The 25,956-nt window shown below is 36.0% G+C and overlaps 1 protein-coding gene across 10 annotated transcripts in view; it reads left to right on the forward strand.

Moving 5' to 3' along the window:
* Positions 1–22,838, forward strand: part of U2SURP (U2 snRNP associated SURP domain containing) — a 48,441-nt gene extending 25,603 nt beyond the window's left edge. For 6 of the 10 annotated variants that reach the window (XM_075158315.1, XM_075158317.1, XM_075158318.1 and 3 more), the window contains 14 exons: positions 360–430; positions 516–675; positions 1,822–1,984; positions 2,469–2,548; positions 3,614–3,701; positions 4,956–5,078; positions 6,471–6,627; positions 7,581–7,676; positions 8,319–8,385; positions 9,389–9,551; positions 17,407–17,517; positions 19,980–20,098; positions 20,904–21,080; positions 22,324–22,838. In XM_075158315.1, the coding sequence (XP_075014416.1) occupies positions 360–430; positions 516–675; positions 1,822–1,984; positions 2,469–2,548; positions 3,614–3,701; positions 4,956–5,078; positions 6,471–6,627; positions 7,581–7,676; positions 8,319–8,385; positions 9,389–9,551; positions 17,407–17,517; positions 19,980–20,098; positions 20,904–21,080; positions 22,324–22,462 (1,714 nt within the window). In that variant the 3' untranslated portion in view covers positions 22,463–22,838. Of the gene's footprint in view, positions 1–359; positions 431–511; positions 676–1,821; positions 1,985–2,468; positions 2,549–3,613; positions 3,702–4,955; positions 5,079–6,470; positions 6,628–7,580; positions 7,677–8,318; positions 8,386–9,388; positions 9,552–17,406; positions 17,518–19,979; positions 20,099–20,903; positions 21,081–22,323 lie in introns of all 10 variants that reach the window. The other 4 variants (XM_075158316.1, XM_075158321.1, XM_075158325.1 and 1 more) reach the window with 3 other exon arrangements.
* The last annotated feature ends 3,118 nt before the right edge of the window (positions 22,839–25,956 follow it).

The following is a 25,956-nucleotide window of genomic DNA, read 5'->3' on the forward strand; positions in this document are numbered from 1 at the left end:
CTACTTCTGAGGTTGCAGTTGCTCCCGCAGTGATTCTTTGCAGTGATGATTCTTCTGCTTTACTGTGGAGCTGCACAGTCGTTCTTTCTGATGCTGTTTGTTCTGCGTTTAACTTCTGAGAAATGCTGTGTCTTTGTGGAATTCTGCACTCTGCTTTGCAGATTGCATACGTATATGCGTGGAGGATTGTACTTGTTCTGCTGTAGGTGTACATGATTTTAGCTATCTTGAGTTCATTCGGTAGCTGAGGTGGGATTCTGAACAGGGTTTGGTTATATTTTTTTATTACTTCCTTTGAATTTGCTTCAGTTAAATAATTTGTAATATGTTTTGTGTCTTTGCTTTGCTCTTTGGTTTAGGTTTTTATTTGAAAACCAGACTCCAGCCCATGTATATTATAGATGGAAGCTTTATTCAATTCTTCAGGCAAGTTGCATTTTAGTGACAATTTATAACTTCAAGCATAATGAAATAAAAACACCAAAATAAAAATACTTTTGTTTTTTGGTAGGGAGATGCTCCAACCAAGTGGAGGACAGAAGATTTTCGTATGTTCAAAAATGGTTCATTTTGGAGGCCACCACCATTGAATCCGTATTTGCACGGGATGTCAGAAGAGCAAGAAACGGAAGCGTTTGTGGAGGAACCAAACAAGAAGGGTGCACTTAAGGAAGAGTATGAACTTCCATCAATTTATAGTGATGTTTTAACTGCCAATCTGCTTGGTTTTTTTCCTTCTGTGTTTTTGTAGTTGTAATATGTCATCCCTAAAATGTTATCATGCTTGTCATAATATTACTTAGAAACTCTCTTAACCTCAGTGCTTTTCAGTTAGTCTTTTTTGATGATACTTGTTGCTAAATACGTTCTGGATTTGGTTAGATTTGTTATCATTGAACAATAAGTCCTTTCAATCCGATTGTTATTAACCCTTTATTTGAAGGGGATTGGGAAGATGAGAGTTTTTCCCCATTTTCTGTTCCTATCTGTGGTGGGTGTATATAGCACGTTTCTCAACATCATTATGATCTCATGAACTAAACAGCTATTATAAGCTTAAACTTATTGATGCTGTTCATCAGAAATTAAAATTGGGAGCAGTTGTTAATAAGGAGGAGGAGACAGATCATCAGAATTCTTTGCTGGGAATTGTAAGTAAGGTGGGAATGGCTATGGTAGTGGAAATATATACATAATTTTCTTAATTTTGCTATTATTGTTCCAACTGTGTTCTCAGCATGTGGAATTTTTTCTTGTTTTATTCTTTTCATCATAGTTATGATACCGGTCATGGTTCTGGAGGTTTTAATACATAATTTATTTCTTATATCTCCTTTTTGGAAGGCTCAAAAAGATATTCTTTTGAGAGTGTTCTCTATATATGGAGGTCAGGGAAAACATGAAATAACTGAATTGCTCTCTGAATCTGATGTTTCTTACTCCACAGCAGAAATTACTTGCATGCTTTAGATTTATTCATTTTGATTTACACTTAAACTAATCCAAACTAATTTTGGCTTATCCAAAAAGATAATTACTTTGTTAGAGATACTGCTCTGCTGCATTAGGTATTTCTCAGTTATTTTGCCTTGATTTCTGTGTGTAATCAAGACTTGAGTGGGAATTTTTTACACTTTGTTTATTTATGTAATGTGGATGCATATGTTCATGAGTCACTGAAAAAACTCAGGCAACAGAATATAAAAATATTTAAAATTGCTTTTGTCCTAAAGATGGAAAAATCAAAAACATCATTAAATGGAAATTCCCCAAAGTACTGTTAATTTTATATTTAAAGTATTAAAATTCCTGATATTTCAGACAGAGAGACAAATTAGAGGAAATTCTGCGTGGATTAACACCTCGGAAGAATGATATTGGTGATGCAATGGTTTTCTGTCTAAATAACGCAGAAGCTGCTGAAGAAATTGTAGACTGCATTACAGAATCATTGTCCATTCTGAAGACTCCTCTTCCTAAGAAGGTGTGGAGATTTTTTATGATCTTGTATTTTGGGGGAAGAGCTCACTTAACAGCACGTGCATATAATTTGCAAGCATTATTTCATAAGTTTCAGATAGCATTGAGGTTTTGTATTAAAACATGGGCTTGAATTTAAGTATGCTTTTTTCCTGTGGGATTTTGTTACATATTTTTATTCTTTCTGAACCTGCTTGTAAATAATGTTCTACCTTACTGTGAAGTTGAAAACAGCAGGATAGTCTGTTCAAACAAGGAAATAAAAATTGGAACGCCATGATCTGTCCTTTGTAATACTATGTAATACCATATTACAGTGGCTAGTACCCTGTAGCATAACAGGGGCTAATTGCCACTTAGCGTGTTTATTAATAATATGGCTGTGTTACACTTAGTTCTAATTTGATACTTTTAGATAGTTTAAATTATCCTGAAAATATATGCATTTTTCCAGAAAAAATACTTAATTTGAACATTCTTTACTGTAGATTGCAAGATTATATCTAGTGTCGGATGTGTTATATAACTCTTCAGCTAAAGTTGCCAATGCTTCCTACTACAGAAAATTGTAAGTATAATATTTTAGGTGATCGATGATTTAAAAAAAAGGGAATATCCTTATATTCCATTTCATACATCTCTGGATAAATGAGGTTGTAGAGAAATTCACACTTTTTTATGAGGATACTGTTACAACACTGATGATATTTATGTGTCTCTGCATGAAAATGTGTAAGATGTAATATGTTAGTCCATAGGATTGCTTTGTAATGCAAAAAGAAGTGTATATGCCCTATGCAAGGGACCGGTTGCATGGGACCTCATAGAGGTGAGAATAACTCGTGCTTCTTTACAGAAAGAGAGCCTGTAGATAATATTCAAGATATGGTGTAGCAAATAATCCATGCAAAGAAGTCAATTTTTGAAATAGAATTTTTTTGATTAAAAGGTATTTTTTTAATTCTCCATGAAGTTTGGAGAACTTGTAAGGGGATTATGTACTTTGTTTCTAAGGTGCTGAGCAGAATTCAGGAAAAATGTCCAAGGGAGAGTACCTTTGTCCTATTTAGATATTTGCTTGTGTCTACTTTCCGAAGTGTCTCTAATGTTATGGTAGCATGATGGGGATATTCAGCATGTTAAAAAACTCTAGCGATTGCAAATGATGTTTCTTGTTGCAGTGTGTCCTTGCTGTGCCAGTTTATTTTTTTCACATTCAGAGAAGCTCAAGGGAAGCTAGGCAGCTGTTACTCACTGTGCTTTCCTTGAGGGCCTCATTGAGGAAATTAGAATAGAAACATAACTAAGAATTTTTTTAAAAATACAAACTGAATTTTGAGACAATTCTTTCATTGTATATAAGGTTGTAAAACTCCTTTTATCCTCCTCCAATCTTTCCAGACTGTATAAAGAGACTGCAGGAGATGTGAAGATCTCCCTTCACAGTTCTGTTGTTGTCCAAGGTGATTTAATACATAGCAATCATATTTGCTTTATAGTTCAGTTCATGGCTACTATAGGGATCAGAACCTTGAGCTTTTGAGTGCTGTGTCCCAGGTATTTTTGTGAATTATGTATGTGCAGAAAACATATCACAAAGTTTAACTAAAGAAATGTATATGTTTAATTCTAGTTTTGAAACAAAATTATGTCAGATATTCTCTGATCTCAATGCTACTTACCGTACAATACAAGGCCATTTACAGTCTGAAAATTTCAAGGTATGTATTTCATTGTTATTTACATGACGTAGAAGTCAAATAAATAGATGTTCCTGCACAAGAGATTGCATACTATGATAGGTGGCTTAGACCTCAAGCTTCCTAATTAAGCTTTTTTTGGTTTGTTTTGTTTTGTTTTTTTAAATAATTAAGTTTTCTCTCTTGCAAAAATAGCCTTGAAATTAAGGAAGAAAATTAGCATCTAACAGCTGAAGTGTACCGGCAGATGTATAGTTGTGGAGTTGAGAGGATATCTGTCTAGTACTTGAATTGCAAACAAGGCCTTCTAGCTTTCTGATTATTTTTGGACCACCTATATTTCAGTCTCAAAAATAAATTTGGGCTGCTCAGTGTGGAAAGAAACTGCTGGACATAACAACATAAAGTCTTTTTTAAAATTTTTGTGATAGTTAGGCTTTATTTTTTGAGGACTGATAAGCAGTCTGACAATGGGTAGTTGAGAATGATTTTTGAGATGAAGTGCTCACCATTCTTGTGCTCAGCCTAGCTTTTCCTTTTCCTGTGTTAAAGATGCCTCTACAGTTTTTTTTTTTCTTTTTTCTTTTAAATCAGAAGCTTTAAATACAAAGCTTACAGTGTAGTTAGTTTTTCTGTATTAAGGTCTTTATCCTGGTTGTCCTACCTTCTCTGCTCCCAATTGCTCTAAATTGAGAATAAATTTTAGTTATCTGCTATTTTAAAACTGTTTATTAAATTATATGATAAAGACAGGCAGTAGATTTTTTTTTTATATCTACATCTCCAGCTACGTTTAATGTGTCAAGCTTGAGCTGATGCCCATCATTTCAAATGTACTTCATTTCTTCAAAAAAATGAAAGTAGGAACATAATTTCCGTTCAACAATATGAATAAGCCAGTGTTAATTTTAGTTATTTTATTTTACAAAGAGAAAGATACTTTCTGTTACATTTAGTAGAGGCACGTGCTTCAAACATCTGGGCAGAATGAAATTTACTATCAGGATAGGAACTGTGAACAGCTGGAATTGATAATGTAACAGGAATGTAAAGGGAAAATGAAACCCAAGTGAGATTTTTTAAAAAGTAGTTCCTATATACATACTTTTTGTAAATATGTATAAATACTAGTCTTGCCCAGCATGGTATCATTGTAATATACTCCAGTTTGCAACTAGTGTAGATGTCTACACTAGTAGTTCTCTGTGGTGTATTTCTGATCACTTAAAATTTCTTAATACAAATTTACTAGCATTTTTTTCCTATTACTTCTAGCAACGGGTAATGACATGCTTCCGAGCATGGGAAGACTGGGCGATCTATCCAGAACCATTTCTGATCAAACTACAGAATATTTTCTTGGGGCTTGTAAATATCATGGAAGATAAAGAAACAGAGGTGAGTGACCTTGGTAGTGATGCTAGCAGATGATGAGGAAAAATGTGTAAGTATAAAATAGGGCTGGCAGGGATTATTTTGATATCTCTGTTAGTGTGAATAAACCTTTTTTTCCTCTGAATCCTTGCTCTTAAATACAGGTGTAATGGATATTTTCAGATGCAAATACTGTTTAATCTGTTTATGTGTTTGTTGTGGATTAGGTGCTGTGGTGGAGTTATATTGTGAAACCAGAGCAAAGACTAGTGCGGAATGACGGGTATTTCCTATGTACTGGAAATACTCTGTAGTATCTGTCTGTGAATTTTGAGTTAGAATATCAGGCATTAGTTTTAATTTCTGAGAATTCTAAATAGCTAGGCATCTGGCTACCTGAATCAGCTACTTTCTTTTTGTGTGAGTGTCACACTTGGATGTAATAGAGCCATCTGAGCTTTCTTAGTTTGAGAGGAAGGTTGTGATAGATCATTTGTGATAGACGCTGGTGATACTCTACTTTGATCTTTGCTGTGTTGTATTAAAGCAGTAAGTTGCTAACTTTCTAGTTATGCTACAGCATTTATCTCTTATTTTTTTTTCTTTTTTGATAGAGGTTATTTTAAACAGGATATGTAGCGAGTTTTAGTTATTGCGTAGTGACATGTATAAATTATTATTCAATATTTTGAAGCTCTATGCTTAAAATTTCTGGAATACCATTAGTACTGACTGAATGTGTACTGATCTGTTTACAGTTACGTATAAATATTGTTTTAGAGAATCAAGACAGTGGACACTAATAAATGGGTGTATGTTTAGGATAAGTTAATTTTGTAACTCTGTGGAAACATGCCTTTCAGAACAGTGGGAGGGAGACCTACGTATAATTGGAAGGTTAGTTTATTTCCCTTAGCAGTAGAGCAGGGTGAATGTGCACGTATGAAGGACAGTGCCTGTACCTAACAAGTTAGAATATGTAGGTGTATTTATCATTTATGTGTGTTCCTTAAATTTGTGTTCCTACTAAATAGTTGATTTCTGTCAGTTGTTCAGGTTACTGGTTCTCAGGGCATCTTTCATATGTAGTAAGTATAATTTATCTGACTGTAAGTGGCTCATTTCGAGCTAAACCTCAGCTTAATATCTCTTCTTTTGAATATAGGTATTGCAAAGCTTCCAGTACGTTGTGGACAAATTCCAAGTTTTTGCTTGTAACTTTTTATAGGAGGATATTGTATTTTTCCTCTGCAATAAGCAACTGTACTTGGTTGCAAAAGTTGTTAAAGTTGAGTTTTTTGGGTTCTAGATATTTTTAAAGCTACTTCTTTAAAAAGAAATGAATCAATAATTGGAGAAGTAAAGAAAAGCAATGTAGATTTGTTTTTGAAATAGTTAATTATTATTTGCTTTCAGGAAGTACCAGATGATCTTGATGGTGCTCCCATTGAGGAAGAGCTTGATGGTGCTCCACTAGAAGATGTGGATGGAATTCCTATTGATGCTGCTCCTATTGATGATCTGGATGGAGTCCCAATTAAGTCACTGGATGATGATCTTGATGGAGTTCCTTGTACGAAATGTTTCAACTTTATTTTCAATTTGAATCTTCAATTTTTTTATGATCTTTTTTTTTCCCTGAGTAGTTTTTACAAGTTGTCGTGGTTTAACCCCAGCTGGCAACTAAGCACCGCACAGCCGCTCGCTCACTCCCCCGTGGTGGGATGGGGGAAAGAATCAGAAGAGTAAAAGTGAGAAAACTCATGGGTTGAGATAAAGAGAGTTTAATAAGCAAAGCAAAACAAGGAATTCATTCACTACTTCCCATCGGCAGGCAGGTGTTCAGCCATCTCCAGGAAAGAGGAGCTCCATCATATGTAACGGTTCCTTGGGAAGACAAATGCCATCACTCTGAATGTCCCCCCCTTCCTTCTTCTTCCCCCAGCTTTATGTGCTGAGCATGACGTCATATGGTATGGGATACCCCTTTGGTCAGTTGGGGTCAGCTGTCCCAGCCGTGTCCCCTCCCAACTTCCTGTGCACTCCCAGCCCACTCGCTGGTGGGGTGGGGTCAGAAGCAGAAAAGGCCTTGGCTCTGTGTAAGCCCTGCTCAGCAGTAACTGAAACATCCCTGTGTTGTCAACCCTTGTTTTCAGCACAAATCCAAAACATAGCCCGGTACTAGCTACTATAAAGAAAATTAACTCTTTCCCAGCCAAAACCAGCACACAAGTACAGCCAAGAATTAACGTGGCATGTAGCTTCATAAAATGTTGAATTGATGAGTTGCAATTTGTTCTAAGAAGAATTAGTTTAAAAACTGCTTTTAGATTGCAATTGCTTCAGGGACACAGTAAGTGTCTTCTGATGTTACGCACATCGGTCTCCAAATCCTAATTTATTTTCTTTGCAAATAGTAAAACGGTATAATATGCTTCAGTATTTAAATCTGATTGTTATATTAGGATTTTTCCATCTGAACTTTTGAAGAGCTTTGGAAATGATTTTTCTGTCTCTCTCCAACAGTGGATACGGCTGAAGACTCAAAAAAGAATGAGCCTATATTTAAAGTTGCCCCTTCGAAGTGGGAAGCAGTGGATGAATCGGAACTGGAAGCTCAAGGTTAGTTTTCAAAGTATATATTAAACTAAAACACTTCTCTAAGTAAACTGAAAGCTTAATGTCACTTAACTATTTTCTTAATTATTAATAATAACGTAATTATTAATATTAATTATTCATATTAATTATTAATAATTCAATTATTTTCAACTGATCTGTTTAAAAGTGCTAATATGATTTCTGTAGTAATACAGGGGGATTTTCAATTGTAACTTCTTGTTTTGGTTATAACTTCAGTGAAGAAAATAGGGTATTCTGTTTTTGTTATTCTACTTCAATAACCTGCCAATCTTTAAAAATAGTTTCCAGTTCATTAAGAATAAATATTGAAAAAGAGTCTGGGTATGTGGTTGGCAGTCTTTCTAAGTATTTGTTTGGAAGATAAGATCTTATAAACTGACAAATACTTGACTGCTTTTGAAGAATTTACTGAAACATGATATGCAATGTAAGTGAATAGCTCTGTAAATAGTAAATATTCTGATAACGTGCAGTTTTGAGTATTTCTATGAAATAGAAACTCTGTATTAAGTGCTAGATGGTGGTAAATTTTATCACATAATTTTTATTGTATCTACAAATACTAATTTTTGGAGTAAGTGATAGCTTTTTGTGTTAAAATTATCTTACTGTCTCTTCTAGCTGTTACTACTTCTAAGTGGGAGCTTTTTGATCAACATGAAGAATCTGAGGAGGAGGAAATTCAAAAGTAAATACTTTTTCATTCTGATGAAAAAATATTCGTTTTCTGCCTCTAAGGTTGAGTGTCTTTGGAACTCCCTATAAGATATATATGTATTATAAGAGCAGAACAAAAATGAAATTTCGAAAGTAGGAAAATAAGAAAATGGAGAAAAATCAGGATTTTAGTGCAGCATGCTTTCAGCCCCCGTAATTTTTTTCTAACACGATAAATTACACCTTTTGGTAGAGTTGTTAATAATAATCTTTAAATTGATGCTGATTTGATAATGTCAAATAGGAAGAACTAAGGTAGTAGTATTTTACAGTTTGGAAATCTTGATGTCAGATACGTATGAAGGTATCTAAACTTCTGTCTTTTGCTTTTGAGACGAACACAGTGAATAATGTTCTGATGTATACGTTTCTTTGGATGCTAATAGACTCCATGCTATCTGTTGTTTTTGAGCAGTTTTTTACTTTTGTTCTTCAGGCAATTGAGAGCATCTATTAGAAATGCTTTAAATATCTTACTGCATTGCATGTAGTCTTGCAGCACTCTAGTGGCCAGTCTGGGAATATAATTTTGAGTATCTGCCGTGTCTCAGGTTTGTCTCCAAAAAGCAGAAGTGTAGTAAATTTTGTTCTTTTATAAAACTTACTGTATCTGAAAAGCATGATTACAGCACTTAACGAGATTTTGTTGAGGTAGTGGTCTTGTTTTGTAGCTGAGTTAGATACGGATTTGGTGACTGTAAATTTAAAGAATTCTTCTGCACTCTGTTTGTATGAAAAGTGTAAATTATCTGAGTAATAAAAACTAACAATTTAATTAAAGGAAAATACTAAGGTATCTGTCTCACAGATGGAGACTGTTTTGTAGCTGCAGACTTTTACATAACGTAATCTTACTTAACAGATTTCAAAACTAGTAACTAATCATAGAAACTAAGTAGGAGAGATGGTAAATTTTGTAACAGATAATTGTCTTATATATCTCTCTCACTTAATTCTGTATGTTTTCTGTAAAGTCAAGAAGAAGAAAGTGAAGATGAGGAAGACACTCAGAGTTCTAAGTCAGAAGAGCAGCACATGTATTCCAATCCTATAAAAGAAGAAATGCCTGAATCCAAGTCATCAGTCAAATATTCAGAAATGAGTGAAGAAAAGCGTGCCAAACTCCGAGAGATAGAGGTCAGCATGTGATGTTTTGTGCCACCCTTCTGTACCTTTCCAATCCTCCCTCCCCAAGTACTCTACATATAATAGGGAGTTATTTTTACTGAAATAATTATAGTCCTATTATGTAGTGGTTTTTTTAGTCCAGTGTATTTTTATAAAGGTATGTTTGTTTACAGCCTTGCCTTGCCTTGTTTTGGCTTTCAAAATAATGCAGGAAAAAATTAAAAATTGAGTCAGCGGATATTGCATGTTGAGAATTACTCTTCTTTTTCAGTGTCCTTTTTCAGTACCACTGTTAGCCTTAGATTGCTTGGGTCCCTTTACACTTTCCTCCTCTTGGCAAATGGGAGTGAGGATGTCCTATGCCTTTCTTGTTCTCTCTGTCTCTTACCTTGAAGTGTCTGTATTTTATTGCATTTAAAAGTTACTCTTTTCACTGTGTCAGCCATCAAACAAAGTAGTAGATGCAACTAAACCAGGTGTCCTGGAAATGGGGCATTTTAATTGAAGACCTACATGCAGTTTGTAGGGCTCACTCATTCTTTTATCCTTTCTCCAAGCATAGATTTTAGTATAGCTGTTAAGATTGATGAGCACAGATTCTTATGTCTTTATGCTGGCTTCTGAGCTTGTGGTTGACTGAGAAGGTAACTTGAACTTGAATTTAGCATGAGCTTTGTCTAGCAGTGAAGCCTTTCTGTCATACAGTGCCATGCAAAAACAGGTTTAAAATTGCATGCAACTTTCCAGCTTGTATTTGTTATTAAAACCCATGATAAATTGAATACTGAAATTCTTGTACTTTCGGTTCAGTGCGTTAAAATGATATTAAGAAGCTGCTAAACTACTTGTTGCAGTTGTAGCATCTCCAAGTGACAGATTGTAATTTGGGTAATATTTTGAAAGTGGAATTGTGGCTGCCTACCTATTTATGCTATAATGTAGCTAAAATCAGACATTAGCGAAGCCCCGTAAGATGTACAAGCAATAATATTTTAAAATGTAACAACTGTTGTTTCTCCCAGATATGCTTCTGTTTAATAATTCAGATTATTGAAATTAATGGACTATAACTAAGCACTTAAAAACCTCTTGCTTTGCGTAGCAGCTTGAAAGTTCATGATGCATAGCCATTTGAAGTGAGTAAATTCTGAATTTGAGAAAAGCTAAATGGGATTTATGTCTGACGACTCACGGTGGCAGTAGTTCTGTAGAAATTATACCATGTTAGACTAACAAAAGTAGAAGTGAAACTAGTTTTCATTTTGCTGTAATAAGGATTGTAGCGGTTATGGAAAGGGCTCCTTTCAGATTGAGGATCTGTTTTATAGATGTTATCCTGGCAGCTGTGGAGGCAGATTAGGAAGTGATTTACTTTAACTATTGTCAATTTTACACTGCACAAGTGTTGTAAGTTTTTTTCATCAATGTATCCCCTCTGTAACAGTTTTAGGTGGTAAATATTTGAGGTTTTCAAGTGCATGTTGCCATCTTTATTCTTTGTGGTAAGTAAATTACCATTTCAGTTTCAGACTTTTGGAATCTCCAGAAGGGGATTGTAATTTTTTTCATTTTCAGAACATTTCAGACGCTATGTAAAAGTACTTAAGTTTTAAAATTTCTCCTCAAGTTTGTCATTGACAGGAAAGTACTCCCTGTACTACTTTAAAGCATTCACACTCAAAGTTTCTTCTTAGTATGTACCCAGTCCCTGCCAAAGAACACATCCATTATTAAATTTGAGGGGAGGAACTGAGGGAAAAAAAGCCCCAATTACCAGCTTTAACAATTATGCCATCTAATATACACTGTTAAAAATGTCCTGTAAGATCTTTGGCAAAAAAAAAGGCAAAGTCTGATTCTCCAGCAGTTTACACATTTACTACCAGGGAAGCTGAAACACATTTTTTCATGCATTTTTTAGAAATTCATGAATACAAACAACAATTCTTTCACTTGGCACAGTTAGTAAATTAAGTTTGTCAGCTGGGAGGGGAAGTGCAGTAAGAAACAAACTTTGGCCACAGCCATCAGACTGGTGCCATCAGAGAAGGCAAGTTATTAACCCTTTGTTTGCCTTCCCCCATAGCCCTGTAACCTTGCTGAAGTGTGAATTCTTTCCAGAACTTAGCAAGAGCAGAGGCTTTTTTGTAACACTGAAGAACAGCAATTTCTTTACTGTTTTTTTAAGTGTGGAAAGGTTGGCACTTTGCTTTACATTATAACTCAAATTTCAGAATGGTCTTTACGGTGCTGTGCATGTGTGTCTCTCTCTTTCCCCGCCCCAAGGACATATAAAAGAAAGGTGTATTCCGCTTTGTAAAGAGACCTCACTGCTCTGAAGTGTTAGAAAAATGGGAATTTTACGTTGCTTCAATTGTTCATTAAGCTTGTTTTCTCAGAGCATACAAAAACTCACAGACAAAATGAAGCAGCATTGTCCTCCTTGGACCTCTAAGGTACTTTACTTCTGACTCCATCATGCTGCGCAAGATTTTATAATCCTACCCCAAAATCGCAGCGCAGGCTTTATCTGCAGCAGGAGACAGGCTCTTCACGAATCTAGATGTATCAGTGCTTCCAAAAGGGTCAAACAGGAGATTTGTCCTCTTTAGTAGCTGCCTTTACTCACTTTTGTGTTAGCTATCCGAGACCTCAAAGTGGTGTTTGATTGCTCGATCAGAGGTAGAAGACTAATGGTCTTCAATCTTCCTGTTCAGCCTTTCTGCTATGTACCACTGAGCTCCAGGAGATGCAGGGTTGGGTTCTGTTATACTGTCCTGTGTCTGTGCTTTGTCAGTACCCCCCTGCCCAGTGTGTAAACAGAGATTTATTTTTCTTCGCCCCCCTCCCCCCCCCCCCCCAAAAAATATGTCATGGTATTTGAGGTGCAATTTACTTTTCTACTGATAGACGAAGAAGTTTTTCCTGTGTGTCACAAAGGAAAGGGGGTTACTCTCCTTGCTTTCTTAATACGAATTGCTGTACCAGACAAGATCAAAGTTCCTTTAGTGTAGTATTCACTCTCCAACAGAGAATGACTAAAGCACGAGATGAGAGTAGCTTAAGCATAGTCCACAAGAGCAGATTGTATCCGAGGCCTGCTCTGGATTTCAAGGCCCTGTATACCTTTGTCAAGAAACTGGAGTTCCATACAGTTTCCATTATTTCTTTCTCTGGATTATGATGCTTAGTGTGCAGAATACTCACTTTTGTGTATTTGTTCATCAAGTCATAGGAGCTCTCTGAGGCTTGTAATCATCACTAGAACAATATAAGCCTTTGGCCTTTACAGTCTGTGGAGGTTTCTGTACCTAGCTCATTTGAGGCCACTGCAAAATGGCAAAAAGATAGCCAATTAAATATCTTACTCATTGCGGCTTAATAATAACAGATGAGACAAATTGGCTCTTGCTTGACCAATAGTTTTGCTATTTATAGCAGTTCTTCCTTAGAAGATAATGACTATCTTAATTCAGCAGATTCTGGTCTATTTTAAATCTTTGAGTCTACTTCTATTTTACACAAAGACAAAAGCGAGGAATGGCTTAGCTCCAAGACACGTGGCATCCTGTGGGTGCGATTGAGCATGCCAGAAGTTTGTTACAGCTGAAGAGGTATTTCACATGCATACATCAGTATCACTGTCATCTGTTGTTGATAATATTGTAGCTGTAGAAATTCCACTTCTCATAGACTCGCTGGAAAACTCATACTTTCAAAGAAGTATTTTGCTCTGCTTCTGGCAAAGTCTAGGACTTGTTGCAGCGATTGTTGGGGCGAGTCTGTTTTAAGGAAAAACAAAACACTTTGGTCTGCTCGCATGTCTATCCTGTCTGTAATCAGTCTAGATTTGAGTGCAATTATATATCAAGCACAAATTCCTATCTTTCATCAAGTATCTGGTGATTAATTTCCTAGTTAATTCTAGTATGTAGGATGCAGCTAATATACCTCAAATAAGTTGTGTTTGAACCTGGACACTTAAGTTCTGAGGCTGTCTAAGGCTGTGGAGTAACCTCTTGTGAAAAAGCCTTTTTTCCCCTGAAGACCACTGTGTATGGACTCAGACAGTAAGAGCAGAAGATTAGAAAACCAAGAACAGTTTTTGAAAATAGATTCACTTTAAGCAAAGGAGGCTACCCGCTGCACACCTGTTTGTCAAAATGCAAAAAGCTACGGGAGGGCTTTAGTTTGCGTCAGTCTGTGGTTTCCCTGAACCGTGGTAGCAAGATTTCTGTAACTTGCTAGCTTACTGGTTATTCTGTAATCCAGGCCTCAACTTCTAGGAAAGGCTGAATCTTTTAAACTCTCCTCAAGTGAGTTTGAGCAGAGAGGGGGAAAATTTCAACATGAGAACCAATAGATAAGAAGCGTGTTGTGGAGCTGTTTATCTTGAACTTACGAGAGGTACCTCCTCATGGTTAGTGGGAAATACGATCCCTGCATTGGAGCATTTAGTAGAGACTGCTCACAGGAACTCCAGTGATGTCTGACACTTCTGCATTGCAGTCTCTGAAAACCTCTAAACTCTCTCTGCTCTGGGAGATTGCTGTGTCTAAGAAATTAGTATTACAAAGTTTTGGCACAGGGTTTTGAAAAATTTTCCCCTTCCACATTATCATGCGTATCACTGACTCCAGAGATAGTTTAGATAAAGTCAATGAATCTACTCCTAAGGATGAATAGGCTTAATAGGTTTTGTCTGTCAGACAGGAATAGTTATGGAATAACCAATTCAATGACAATATATTAGTTCTTTCTAAATGCAAGTTTACGAAACGTAATGCTTACAAAATTCATTGATTAGATGCTTAAGCAGATTTAAGCCAAAGTTTTAAGGATTTCTTTCTCCTTTGGGGGGTATCTGGAAGTGTGTGGTAGGAATATAAGCATCATGTTCTCTGCATGAAGAGATCAGTAAGAAGAGTGTTCACTATGGCCAATATGCTATGAATAGTGAAATGGTGAAGGGAGATAACCAAACGTGTAAGTTTATATAGTAATTTTGAGTGGTAGAATTCTTTAGAGAATTTTTTTCTGGACTTTGGGACCTAAGTGTTTCCTTTTCTTTTAAAACATAGTTACGGTGGTGGTGTTTTAGAGCAAGTAGCAAAAGCTACTATACATAAAGGCGTAGGATGAGCTGATCTGATCTAACTGCTCACCTCTGCTGAAAGGGAATGTCCTGATCCGATCTGCGAGCTCTGGCACTTGCTCATTCTTCCCCTGAGCCAATACATTTCACTAATGCAGAGGAAAAAAAAAATGAGGGTGGGTGGTGGGCTTCTGCTGGATTAGTGAATTGATCTGGCTTATGGAAGGCTCAGCCAAGCACTGAAGCTGCTGCAAGGGCAGGATGGAGGAGGAACCGTTTGCTTGGAGTGCAGGAGGGAGAAGGAAGGTGGAAGAGAATGATCTTTCTGTAGTGAGCTGTTGATATCATCTCAGCATTTTGTAACACTTAGTCTCCTTTTCCAGGGGATGTACTAGAGTTGACTTCCTCTGCCCACGACATCTTTCTAAAGGGAGTCAATTTAGATGCGTTCAAAGGGAGATACAGCAAGTATGCGGAAGAGAGATCCATTGATGAGTCGTCTGTAAAAGACCACAGCTGTCTCAGGAAACCACACGATCTTAACATAGTTGGAGTTTGGGGAGGTGTTGAGTCAGTGGTTATTGTATAGGCTTTTCCTATTTTTCCTCTCGTCCTCTAGGCGCCTGCTAATGACCACCTTTCCCCACCACCCCTCCCATCCACAGTTATTGGAAAAGTTACATGCAGATAGTTCCTCTTGGCATTTTAAATTTCATGCCAACAGTGGGTTGTGTGTCATGCATGTAAGACAGGCTGCTAGAAGTTCAGCATTTCTTTGTGTCCAGATTAGCTTATTAAATCAAGGCATGTTGATTGGATTCCTAGTTTCCCTTCATTTCAGGTTACTTTGGGCTATAGACTTATGCTTCCTTGGTTTCAAAATATGGTTAAACAGAGATAGTGTCAAGCTTTGTTGGTTAAAAATGTGAGGAAATAAAATCCTGTAAGGATGGGTTTTTGTTTTGTGGTTTTTGTTGTTTATTTTTTTTTTAATTATCTGGGTGATTTAGTTGGGAAAACAAAGTAGAATTCTTATGGGCATGTTGATACCATGACAGCTCAGGAGGCCGCCTGGATCAGCTAAGCCTCCTCTGTACTCCTTGTGTTCGGTACTGAATGTGCTAAGCAACTATGGCCTTGGAGTTTACGTGATGGTAGAGAATGCAATCTTGATTTCTTACCAGAACAGGTGGTACAGTGTGACACTGAATATATGGTTCCAAGAGGTATTCCTGCTTTTGACACTTCTGCTATTAAAGGGGGGGAGAAGAAAAAATGCCTTTATGGAAGGTGGAGTGGTATGTAACAAATGACAATGTCAGTTATCCATTGGCTGCTGACTATTTAATTGGCTGAATTGTAAGCAAAAATGAAAAATGCTCAACCATAGGTAGAACATACTCTGTAAATGAGGGAGGTTAGCTGAACATTTGTCAGAAATTTACCGTGGTACAAGCTAGCAATGCCCCTTTCCCCCGCCCCAAACAAGTTGCTCCATCGTGTTTGAGACTAAAATGAAAAATGTGTTGTTGACCTTCCCTTTCTGCTCAGTCAGTAATTGGAAGGGCTGATTAGAATATATGGTATCTTCGTATCCAGTCTGGCCTGCTGCTTTTGAAAGGGTTTGATTTCGTGCCTACTTCGTATTAGGGAATTGAGGACCTGGAGAATAAGAATCTTTTCAGATAATCAAAATTGCAAAGTTGCAAAGTCTTTTTCTTTGTGGTTTTTTCAGTGTGGAAGAGTTAAATATTTCTAAAGAGAAAAATATTTTGTGTGTTCACTAAAAATGAAACCTCAAGCACTGGAAAAATCTACTCATATATATGACTGTGCACGTCGGTATTGAAACAGGAAATACAGGAGGGTCAGAGCATAAACATTTGGAAGAGGGCTGACAAATACAACATGACTTATTACCAAGCTCCTCCCCACCCCCCAAAAAAGAGACCCCTCCTCATCCAAAAAAATTGAAAGATTGTTTGTAAAAGGCCGTGTCAGTGAGAATAAAGAATTGACAAATTATAAGAGATGTGAGTGAAGTTTTATGATGTGAATCAACTTTGAGAAAGGTTTTAGTGTATCTAGACAAGAAAAAAAATCCACATGGAAAAACTCTGACATTTGCTTAACTTTGTGACTCAGTTGGGGATATCGCAGTAAATTTAGTGTGAAGTTTAGCAGCACTAGTGAACTGAATTTTGTTGCTAAGCTTGATAGCACATGAAAGAGTATTATGTTAGTAAAAATCACTTCTTTCAAATCAGCCACTCCGTGCAAACAGCCCTGAAGAGGAGTTGCGTTTGTTTTATGTCCTAATTATGTCAGTCATTTGATTTTAATATTTAGGGTTAAATGGAAAAAAGGCAGTTTCTGAAGGAAAACTTGGAGTAGACAAGGGAAGTTGAAACAATATATTAAGACACCTGCAGTAAATGATCTCATTTTGAAAGAAAAAAACAGATAATTATCTAAGAAATGTAAGGGTGCAGTGTTCTAATGATGGGAACAGAATTTAGTAGGATAACAGAAAAAATCCCTTTATTTTTAGTTCTTAACATGTCTGTAAACAACTGCAGGTGCCTGCAGATGAGTATGTGGTTTTGTTGCTTTGATCCAGTTTAAATAAAGTTAGTATCTTTTTGTGCACAAACTTGTATAGAAAAAAATGAAGAACACATTATAAATCATGGAAATTTCATTTTCAGCCACCTGCCTAACTGGATAATAATAAGCCCAATAACCTAATGGTCAGTATTATTTTCACAGCTTAAGGTGATGAAGTTTCAGGATGAGTTAGAGTCTGGGAAAAGACCCAAGAAACCAGGCCAGAGTTTTCAGGAACAGGTTGAACACTATAGAGACAAGCTGCTCCAGAGGGTAAGAAATGTTCTTTATGTTTGGCTCTGATTCTTTGATAGGCTTTTATTGAGTTTATCAAATGTAAGGTGGCATTAAGTATAACAACACATGGTTCTCGTTAAAATTCTACTGTAATGTCAAACTGCATGTCTAAGTTGAAGTGCTTTCTGCAGAGTAGATAAAATCTCTCTTTTCAATCAAAATAATGTAGTATTTCACACTGTACAGATGGGTATCGTTAGAAGGTATTGAAACCTTAAAGAGGTCACTCTGGATCTACTACATAAAGCAAACTGTTAGGTGTGGGAAAGGAAAGGGAGAGCTGTCAATTGAAGATGTTCTTCAGACTTTTCATTTTGCTTTTTAGTAATCGATCTGTTGTGCTAAAGGCTTCCAAAGGAAGAGAAAGAATAGTATTAAGCAGCATATGTGCTTCTGATTCTCCAGTGTCTAAGATTTCCTGGATAATTCCAGCTCATACTGTCACCCAAAAGTGAATAATTCTGTACCATTACCATTTTTAGTAGTCCTCTCTGGACTATGAAGTCAGAGCAGCTTTAAAAATTAGCATCATATATGTGACGTCATGTGATGTTGAATCTTTGAAACGTAACGAAAGAACATGTAACCTGTTTGAACAAGGTGTTTAGTGAGAGAGAGTAAGTGGCAGTTGCTTCTTTAATCTGGTTTCACAGCCTGAGAGATCAATGATGAAATTAGGTACCCATGCAGTTTCTTGGAAGCTAAATACAAATAGGCAGTTTTCACCAGGTGTTTGTCTGTCACTTGTTCTTTACATTATTTGGTGCTCAAATCTGACTAATTCACTAAAGTAATTTTGCACAGTACCTTGAAGAAAGAGACTTGTAAAAATTAAGAAAGCTTTACACATTCGGAGGTTGATGTTAGCAGTTAAGACTTTAATTTTTATAAGTAACTTTCCTTTTAAATGTAGTTGTATCCTAAAACTTCCCAGTTCCTCAGTGTTTTCTGTAACTGGAGAAAGAAGTGATTTGTACAGTAAGCACAGAATGTTTAATGAGACAGTAGCTTAAAAAACCAGAAATCGTAATCCTGATAGCTTTGTTAGATGCCTTGTGTTGAATTAGTTCAACCAGCTTGCAATATTTTAGGTTTTTAGTAATTAGCTCACTTTCACTTTCAATGATGAAGGTAATATTTAGTTAAGAAATGTTTAATGATAATTATCACAGGTGTTCTTCAAAACAATAATAACCCCATTGTTAAGGGAATAACTATCTTTTGCTTTAATGCTATAATAAAGTTAGTTTGTATAATAATAATAATGTAATACTGGTTCTGATTGCATTTCCCACGAACTTGGTGGTTGGTCATCATTTTTTGTCTAATTTACTATAAAATAAGCTTTCCAAGAGTAAATTTCCTAGTAGTATTATATATTGTTAAGAGAATAGGAACTTACAGCTATTTAAAATACTGTTTATTCCTATTTATCAAGATGAAATAATTAGTTATGCTATCAAATGAGCTAGGCATATCTTAAGAGCCCATTGATTTTAGTGGAATCTAACAATAGTTTGCAATAGTAGATATAATGATAAGGGACACTTTAAAATTTTACTGGTAAGTCTTCCATGTAAAGAAAATGTGAGACTAGATTAGTATAGCTGTCCTGGTATTTCCTGCACGTGTGTTATTATCTCCCCTTCCTCCTTCTCTCCCCCTTCTTTCATTTAGCTTAATCACCCCTTCTTTGTCTTCTTTATGGGTTATGCAGGCAATATCTGTTTATTTTTTGCCATGAAAGGAAATTTTTTTTATGCCAGTACTGAAAGAAGCACATCTCTTGATCTCAGTGTTCAGACTTCCTGATGGTTCAGGTTTATTTTTGTATAATTAATTTTCTAACTATTTGACAGGCAAATGAGGTGTGCTCAGGTTATGTATTTTTTTTCAAAATGGTCCTGTTGGTATATAGAAATGGACCATATTTGTGGGTTTTTTTGACAGAGTAGATGTTATTGCAGAATCTTGTTTGCATTTTTGTTTTGTCTTTAAATGTCTTGTAGTTGTGAGATTATCTCAATTTTCAGTCTGGATTAATGAAGATGAATGCATATGTTTTAAGTAGAAAGAGGTTCCTGGTATTCTTTCATGTTTAGTTTAGTTTAGAAAATCTATTACAGCTGTAATGTTTCCCTGAAATTTGTAAAATTGAAGACTGTTCATTTCCAATTAGATACTCAGACTTTCTCACATAGGGTGACATCTTTCATGTTTTTGTCAGTGTTTGTGTTACAATAAATATTTCTGCTGCGTACAAAGCAGTAGTAAAGATTTGAAGAGCGGGTATGGTGAGACCATTAGGTCCTTCCCAGATTATGTGCTGTGTTCCTTCAGTGTACAGTGCTTTTATGCTGTTTGTGATTAGCTTGATTGTCTTTACTTAATAATTAGTCACACCTTATCTGAAATCATGAATACTTCTAATAACTTAGGAAAAAGAAAAAGAGATGGAAAGAGAACGGGACAGAGACAAAAAGGACAAGGAAAAATCTGAATCCAGGTCGAAAGATAAGAAGGAAAAGGAGGAATGTACACCAACAAGAAAAGAGAGGTATGGCTTTCCTTGGAGTAAAGTGGATGGGAGGAAAAACCTCACAGTTAGTATCTTTGTATACAATGGCAGCCTTGAAATTACGTTGTATCACGCCTCTGATTTTAAAAGAAAAACACAAAGCCACCGAAACAAAAAAAACACCCAACAACAAAAAAACCACACTTTGGATGTTAAAACATACTTCAAAATTTTAAAGGAATTGTAATTTTTATCCTGCCCCAAGTGACATACCCTTTTGAATAGAATCCCCTTTTGGCTTATTTAGGCCCTGAGGAAACATGGTAAAATAATGACCAGTTTAACTCTCTTCTAGTAGTAAATTGACTGCAGTGTATTAGTCAGAAAACTAAGTCATACCACAAATTATTTGCGGTGGTTTAAATGTTATTCATCTCACAGTGAGAATTCTTCAAAACAGCTAGTTTTAGGGTTGTACACTCTGATCTTTTAATACTTGTATAGCCAAACTGTTCCATGGTATTAAGTGTAGATACGGTAAAATGCCTTGCTTTTCAGGAAACTATGACAGAATGTTTTTACACTGCAGTAAACAAAGCTGAGTCACAGGCCTTAATTTTTTTTCAACCAGAGAAAATCTGGTGCACATGTTGAACTTTTTTTTTTTTTTTTTAAAGTAATAAAAAGCCTACTACTTTTTAATTACTTAAAAGGATCTAATGTTAAATTGGCAAAAGAAAATATCTACAGAAAGGAATACATTTTCTTAATATACATTTTCACTTCTCCGTGTGTTTCTGCGTGTGTGTGTGTGTACATAACTGTATTTGCTTTCTTTACAAAGGAAAAGACGACACAGTGCTTCACCTAGCCCATCTCGCAGCAGTGGTAGTAGACGAGCAAAATCTCCGTCACCAAAATCGGAACGCTCAGAGCGCTCTGAACGGTCCCACAAAGAGAGTTCACGTTCTCGGTCATCACATAAAGATTCTCCCAGAGATGTCAGTAAAAAAGCCAAAAGGTAAGCTGGTATCTTCTCTATTGCAGGTTGTAGGAAATGTAAGTACATAGGTGTGTTTTGGTTGGGGTTTTTTTGTTTGTGTGGTTTTTAGCAGAGCACATTTGATACACAAGTATTTTCTCTCATGATGGACTATACTGTATGTTCCTGGTTAGTATCTTTGGACACTTGGTGTCTGAAATGTATACAGCCTCCTGCCTTGATAGCTCAAGACTCTTCACTTCTATGTTCTTGTTTACCTGTTTACTGATAATTTTGAGAAATACTGCTTTAAACCAAAGCACCTTGCTGCTTTATTAGCTTTTTATTTTCAAAGGACAAATCTTCTGTAGCCCATAGAACTTCTAGAATTATAGTGAGCATAGAGTATTTCACTCATGATTTGCTTACATTAAGCTCCTCTCCCATGGTTTTTGTTTCTGAAGTAGGTATTTCCTAATCTCCAGACTGACACAAATATTTGTCTCTAGTTAATGTTAAACTTGAGGTGAGATTTTATTATTGTATTGATGCTTTTGTAGCTCAAAACTCGAAAGTTCAGCATCCACTTATTTTAGGGATGTAGAATATCTTACTGATATAAGATTCCTCAGACATGCTGAGCAAAATTCCTTTGACGCTGTTGAGAAAATGGTACGTATTTACAGTAATCAGATTCTTGTGCTATAAGTTAGGAATTCAAATAGAAGTAGAAAAGTATTTGAGATTTTTTTTTTTTTAGAGTTAATATGATGGTCATTCAGTTTAGATTATATCAGTTTAAAGTATTAGGTGTGGGTTAGATGACAGTAAATTTATTCAGTATCCATTCTTTTTCTGTGGGGTCACATCACAAACTGGGCGTGTGTGATGAGAATCAAAAGTATTTCAGCATAACACAATTCAACATAATTTTTCATTTCTGTTCTCTTCTATAAGGATATAGGCTGCTATTAATACAAGAGCCAAGGTGGTTGAGGCATATGTGGAAGGTTGTGAATTCCTTATGTTGGTTTAAGAAGGACATGAGTTGGTGTTATTTTTCTTGTGGGTTCTAAGCACTGAAGTTAAGCCCAAAAAACATTAAAAACCTTATAATGCAAAAACTGTCTTTTTTTCATAAGCAAGATATCGTTCTGTTACTTCCCCTTACTAGAGAAAAATATTTTCTACCTTGTTTAGCTCAATAAATGAATGCCAAATAACTGAAGAAAAAGTTGGTATTATCAATTAGTATTTGACATAAAACTTTATTTTTCTGCAGGTCGCCATCTGGCTCCAGGACACCCAAAAGATCAAGAAGATCACGATCCAGATCCCCTAAAAAGTCAGGGAAAAAATCCAGGTCTCAGTCCCGTTCTCCTCACAGATCTCACAAGAAGTCAAAGAAGAGCAAACACTGACAATGTTCATATTTTTTATGATGCTGTCACTTACTGGAAATGCGGTTTTGTTTTTGTGCCTGAACAGTCTGTTAAAAAAACAAAAAAGCATTCCTGATTTTTTTTTTGTGAATGCACGTGTATACTCATGAGTATCAGCATCTGTAGACCTATCATTGTTTTATATTGTACAAAATATCTTCATTGTGACTATTTCCCAAAAGAAACATTTTTGTGTTTAGAAGTTTCATCAGAAATGTGTGTAACTGATCTGCTGGCAGTAGTGATATTTTGTTTTAGAATGTTGTGACATAGCAGAAATAACTCAAATGTTCCCTCTTTTTGTAGCTTTGACAATTTGAATTAGATTTCAAATAAAATCTGAACAGAAAATTAAGATGTTGTTTTCTTGCCCCAGTGGTGATACAGATCTCTAAAGGAATTCATAGTTTGTTTGGAAGTACTGTGTATTTCAGACATACTATGGTGCTTAGATCTTTCAGTATAGTGGTAGCTCTGTTCCTGTTTTCAGTAGTTTGACTATCCAGAAAAAAGCACCTTTTGAATCCAGTGGATGGGTTTTCTTTCCTACCATGATATTTTACTGTAAGAACAGCTGAACAGTCTGGTACCTACCATGATAGGCTTTACAAGTAAATCCTTGCTTCGTATTTCTCCATTTTAATTGCAGGGAGTATTTGTGACACAGGAGTAATGTTTTTGTTTGTTTTTAAAAAAGGGCCTCTGCAGAGATGCATCATATATATGTGTACGTATATCATATATATGATGTATCAATAACAAGCCATATTTATGGCATGCATGGGGAACAATAAAAGGACAGCAAGCTTGAGGCTTTGACTTCTTCCTTAAGTATAGGTACAATAATTGCAACCTACAGTACACTATTGTTTTCTAAAACTGATTTTTACTCCAAAAGGACAGCTTTTGCATTATTTTATTGAATTTATTCCTCTGTTGTGGAAATTTTTCAAAATGGGAAAAAATTAATTTTTTTTAATTACATATTTTATTTATTAATATTTTGGAATCAAGAGGCTGTTTAACTTCTTTTTAATGTTAGGCTTTCCCTTCTCCAACCCTGTTCTGTGTGTTAGGCATTGATGTGGCTTTAAATCGCTTCACCTTGGTCTCTTATCATGCAACCTTTCTGTGGGTGGGAGGGGGGGAGGGATGAGAAATGGGGGGGATTCAATGTTTATATTTGGAGGTGTGGGCAGTTTGTAATAAAAACATAAAATGAAAAGGGATCTGGCCTCCTGTGAACTGTTTCTAAAAGCAAAAGCTGTACTTAACTACAGGCACAGTGCTGGATGATGGCCTGCTATTATACTTGTGTGTCTACAGGTTTTACATTGTTAGAATTTTGTAAATGTGCCAGGGAAAAGCTTATGTTGTAAATGTATGTAACCTAAGAGGCAACGCTTTCAGAAGCAGGATCTAAAAGGTCTTTTGAAAAACGTGCATATTTAATTTAAAAAAAAAAAAAATTTCTCCGTTTTTTTCCTGCTGGGAGACTTTGTTATAAGATTATATAAATTGTTGCAAATGTGAGAATTAAGCGGAGAATTCTCTTTGTTAATGAGAACTGAGAGATGGTCTGGAATACTGAAAATATGGATAATGCATGTGTACTGTAAAGACTTTCTTAGAATGAGTATTGAATACATGCATTAATAATGAGAAAAGAACACACCTTATATCTGTTTATATTACATTATAAAGAATCTGTTTTAGAAATATGCAGAGTTTATTTTTGGTATTTTTCTTTCTCCCTGTAACATAAGGTGTTTCAGATGTACAGATTTTGGTAGCTAAACTATTAGAAACTAAGTTATTTTTTTCTTAAGTGGTGTGTATTCACGCCTGGCACAGACTAGATAAGGTTTTCTAGAGCAAAAAGTAAGTACTAAAATCAGTTGTGGACAGGGAGAATCCTAACTTTACAATAGGAAGAAGATCATTTCAGATCAGATTAACTTCTTTAAAACTATTACTTTTATCTTGTAGCTGTTTATAAATGGAGGAGTGATAAATGGCAATGTTCTAGGTGAACTAAAGATAGTTTGAAGGAATATTCTATCTGCAGAATCAATTGTGTATTTCATTTAATAGCTAAAAATCCTCAGGGCAGAAAATCACTTAGCGTTATAGGTTAGCTGTACTTTTCAATAATTAATTTTGATTTCAGCTTTTATAAAATTCTCAGTGATTATAAAAGGCTCAAGCCAAGTAGCTAGAGAGCTAAAGGAGCACGCCCATTAGACTTTATTTCATAACAGCTTTATTATGCAATACCTTTTTTGAGTATCTTTATTCTCTAAATATCATTCTTGTACCTCTTGTTCTTTGCTTCATATCCTGGCCTTTAGAAAAGCTGTTTTGTACCTAATAGTCTTTTAAGAGCAATTAAGAATCTGTATACTTAACTGGATGCCTGTTTTTTTTCTCCTATTGAAAAGAACATCTTTTGATCCTACTTTTTTCATTTTCTTCCCTTCTTTTAGAAATATTTTGTTTATAGCTTGGCTTTTCTGCAAAGAAGGGGTGGGGGAGACAGCATCTGGTAACAAATCTTTTGTAAAAGATGCAAATTATTATTGAAGACTGAAAATTAGGCTGCCTGTGAAGTTTATTTTTCCTTAGGTCATGTTGCAGTGACAAGGCATATTCGCAGTGTGCCAGTACTGCGTGACTTGTGTTTCTGCAGCTTTTTGGGGTGAAATGGTGAAAAAATCATCTAGTTGATGTAGGATAGGGGTAATTTAAATATTGATGCTGGGATCAAAGTAGCATTGAGATGAATCCTTGTGACAAAAAGCTCTGACCTGATGAGGAGGCGTGGTCCAGCGTTTCCAAATGTTTTTTGTGATTGTACAGGAAGAGGAGAGCCCATGATATCCCCTAACACCCTCCAGTCAGTGAGCATCCGACCCCTCGCTTTAGGAGGGGGTAGGAGGCCTGAGGGGATAAGGGGCTTCTCTGTCTTCTCCTGCCCTGCCCTATGGATGATATCCAAGGTAAATATTCATGCTTTAGTGTTTAGGTTTATCCAAAGCAGAGAAACGGAGTGTAGCTTGCTGCAGCCGAGTTCTGGTGCAGCTGAGTAACCAGAAGCAGTAGCTGGTGAGGCCCATCTCCCTGTGGGATCACATTAGAAATGGAACGTATATGGCGTATTCCCAGGTAGGTACTAGAGACTGCCGTGCTGGTACATTTTGGTGAAGCCTACCCAGTGCTCTATAGGACATTCAGGTATTTATGCAAAGGCCTTCTAGGTATGGAGTTGCAAGTTCATCTCTGGTTTTTCTGAACCAGTCCTGACCTTTGTGGATGTCTCTGTAAGACTCGGACTCTCCCGCTGTGAGCATCTGGGCCCTGTCTCAGTGGAGAAAAGCTCCTTGGTGGCGTAGAGTCTCCTTCCCACAATTAAAATCTTTCCTTACAAGTGTTATAGAAGGGTTTCTAACTGAACTGTCTTTTTTAAACTCTGA

Source organism: Calonectris borealis, chromosome 9 (genome assembly GCF_964195595.1).
Source record: "Calonectris borealis chromosome 9, bCalBor7.hap1.2, whole genome shotgun sequence".
Lineage (NCBI taxonomy): Eukaryota > Metazoa > Chordata > Aves > Procellariiformes > Procellariidae > Calonectris > Calonectris borealis.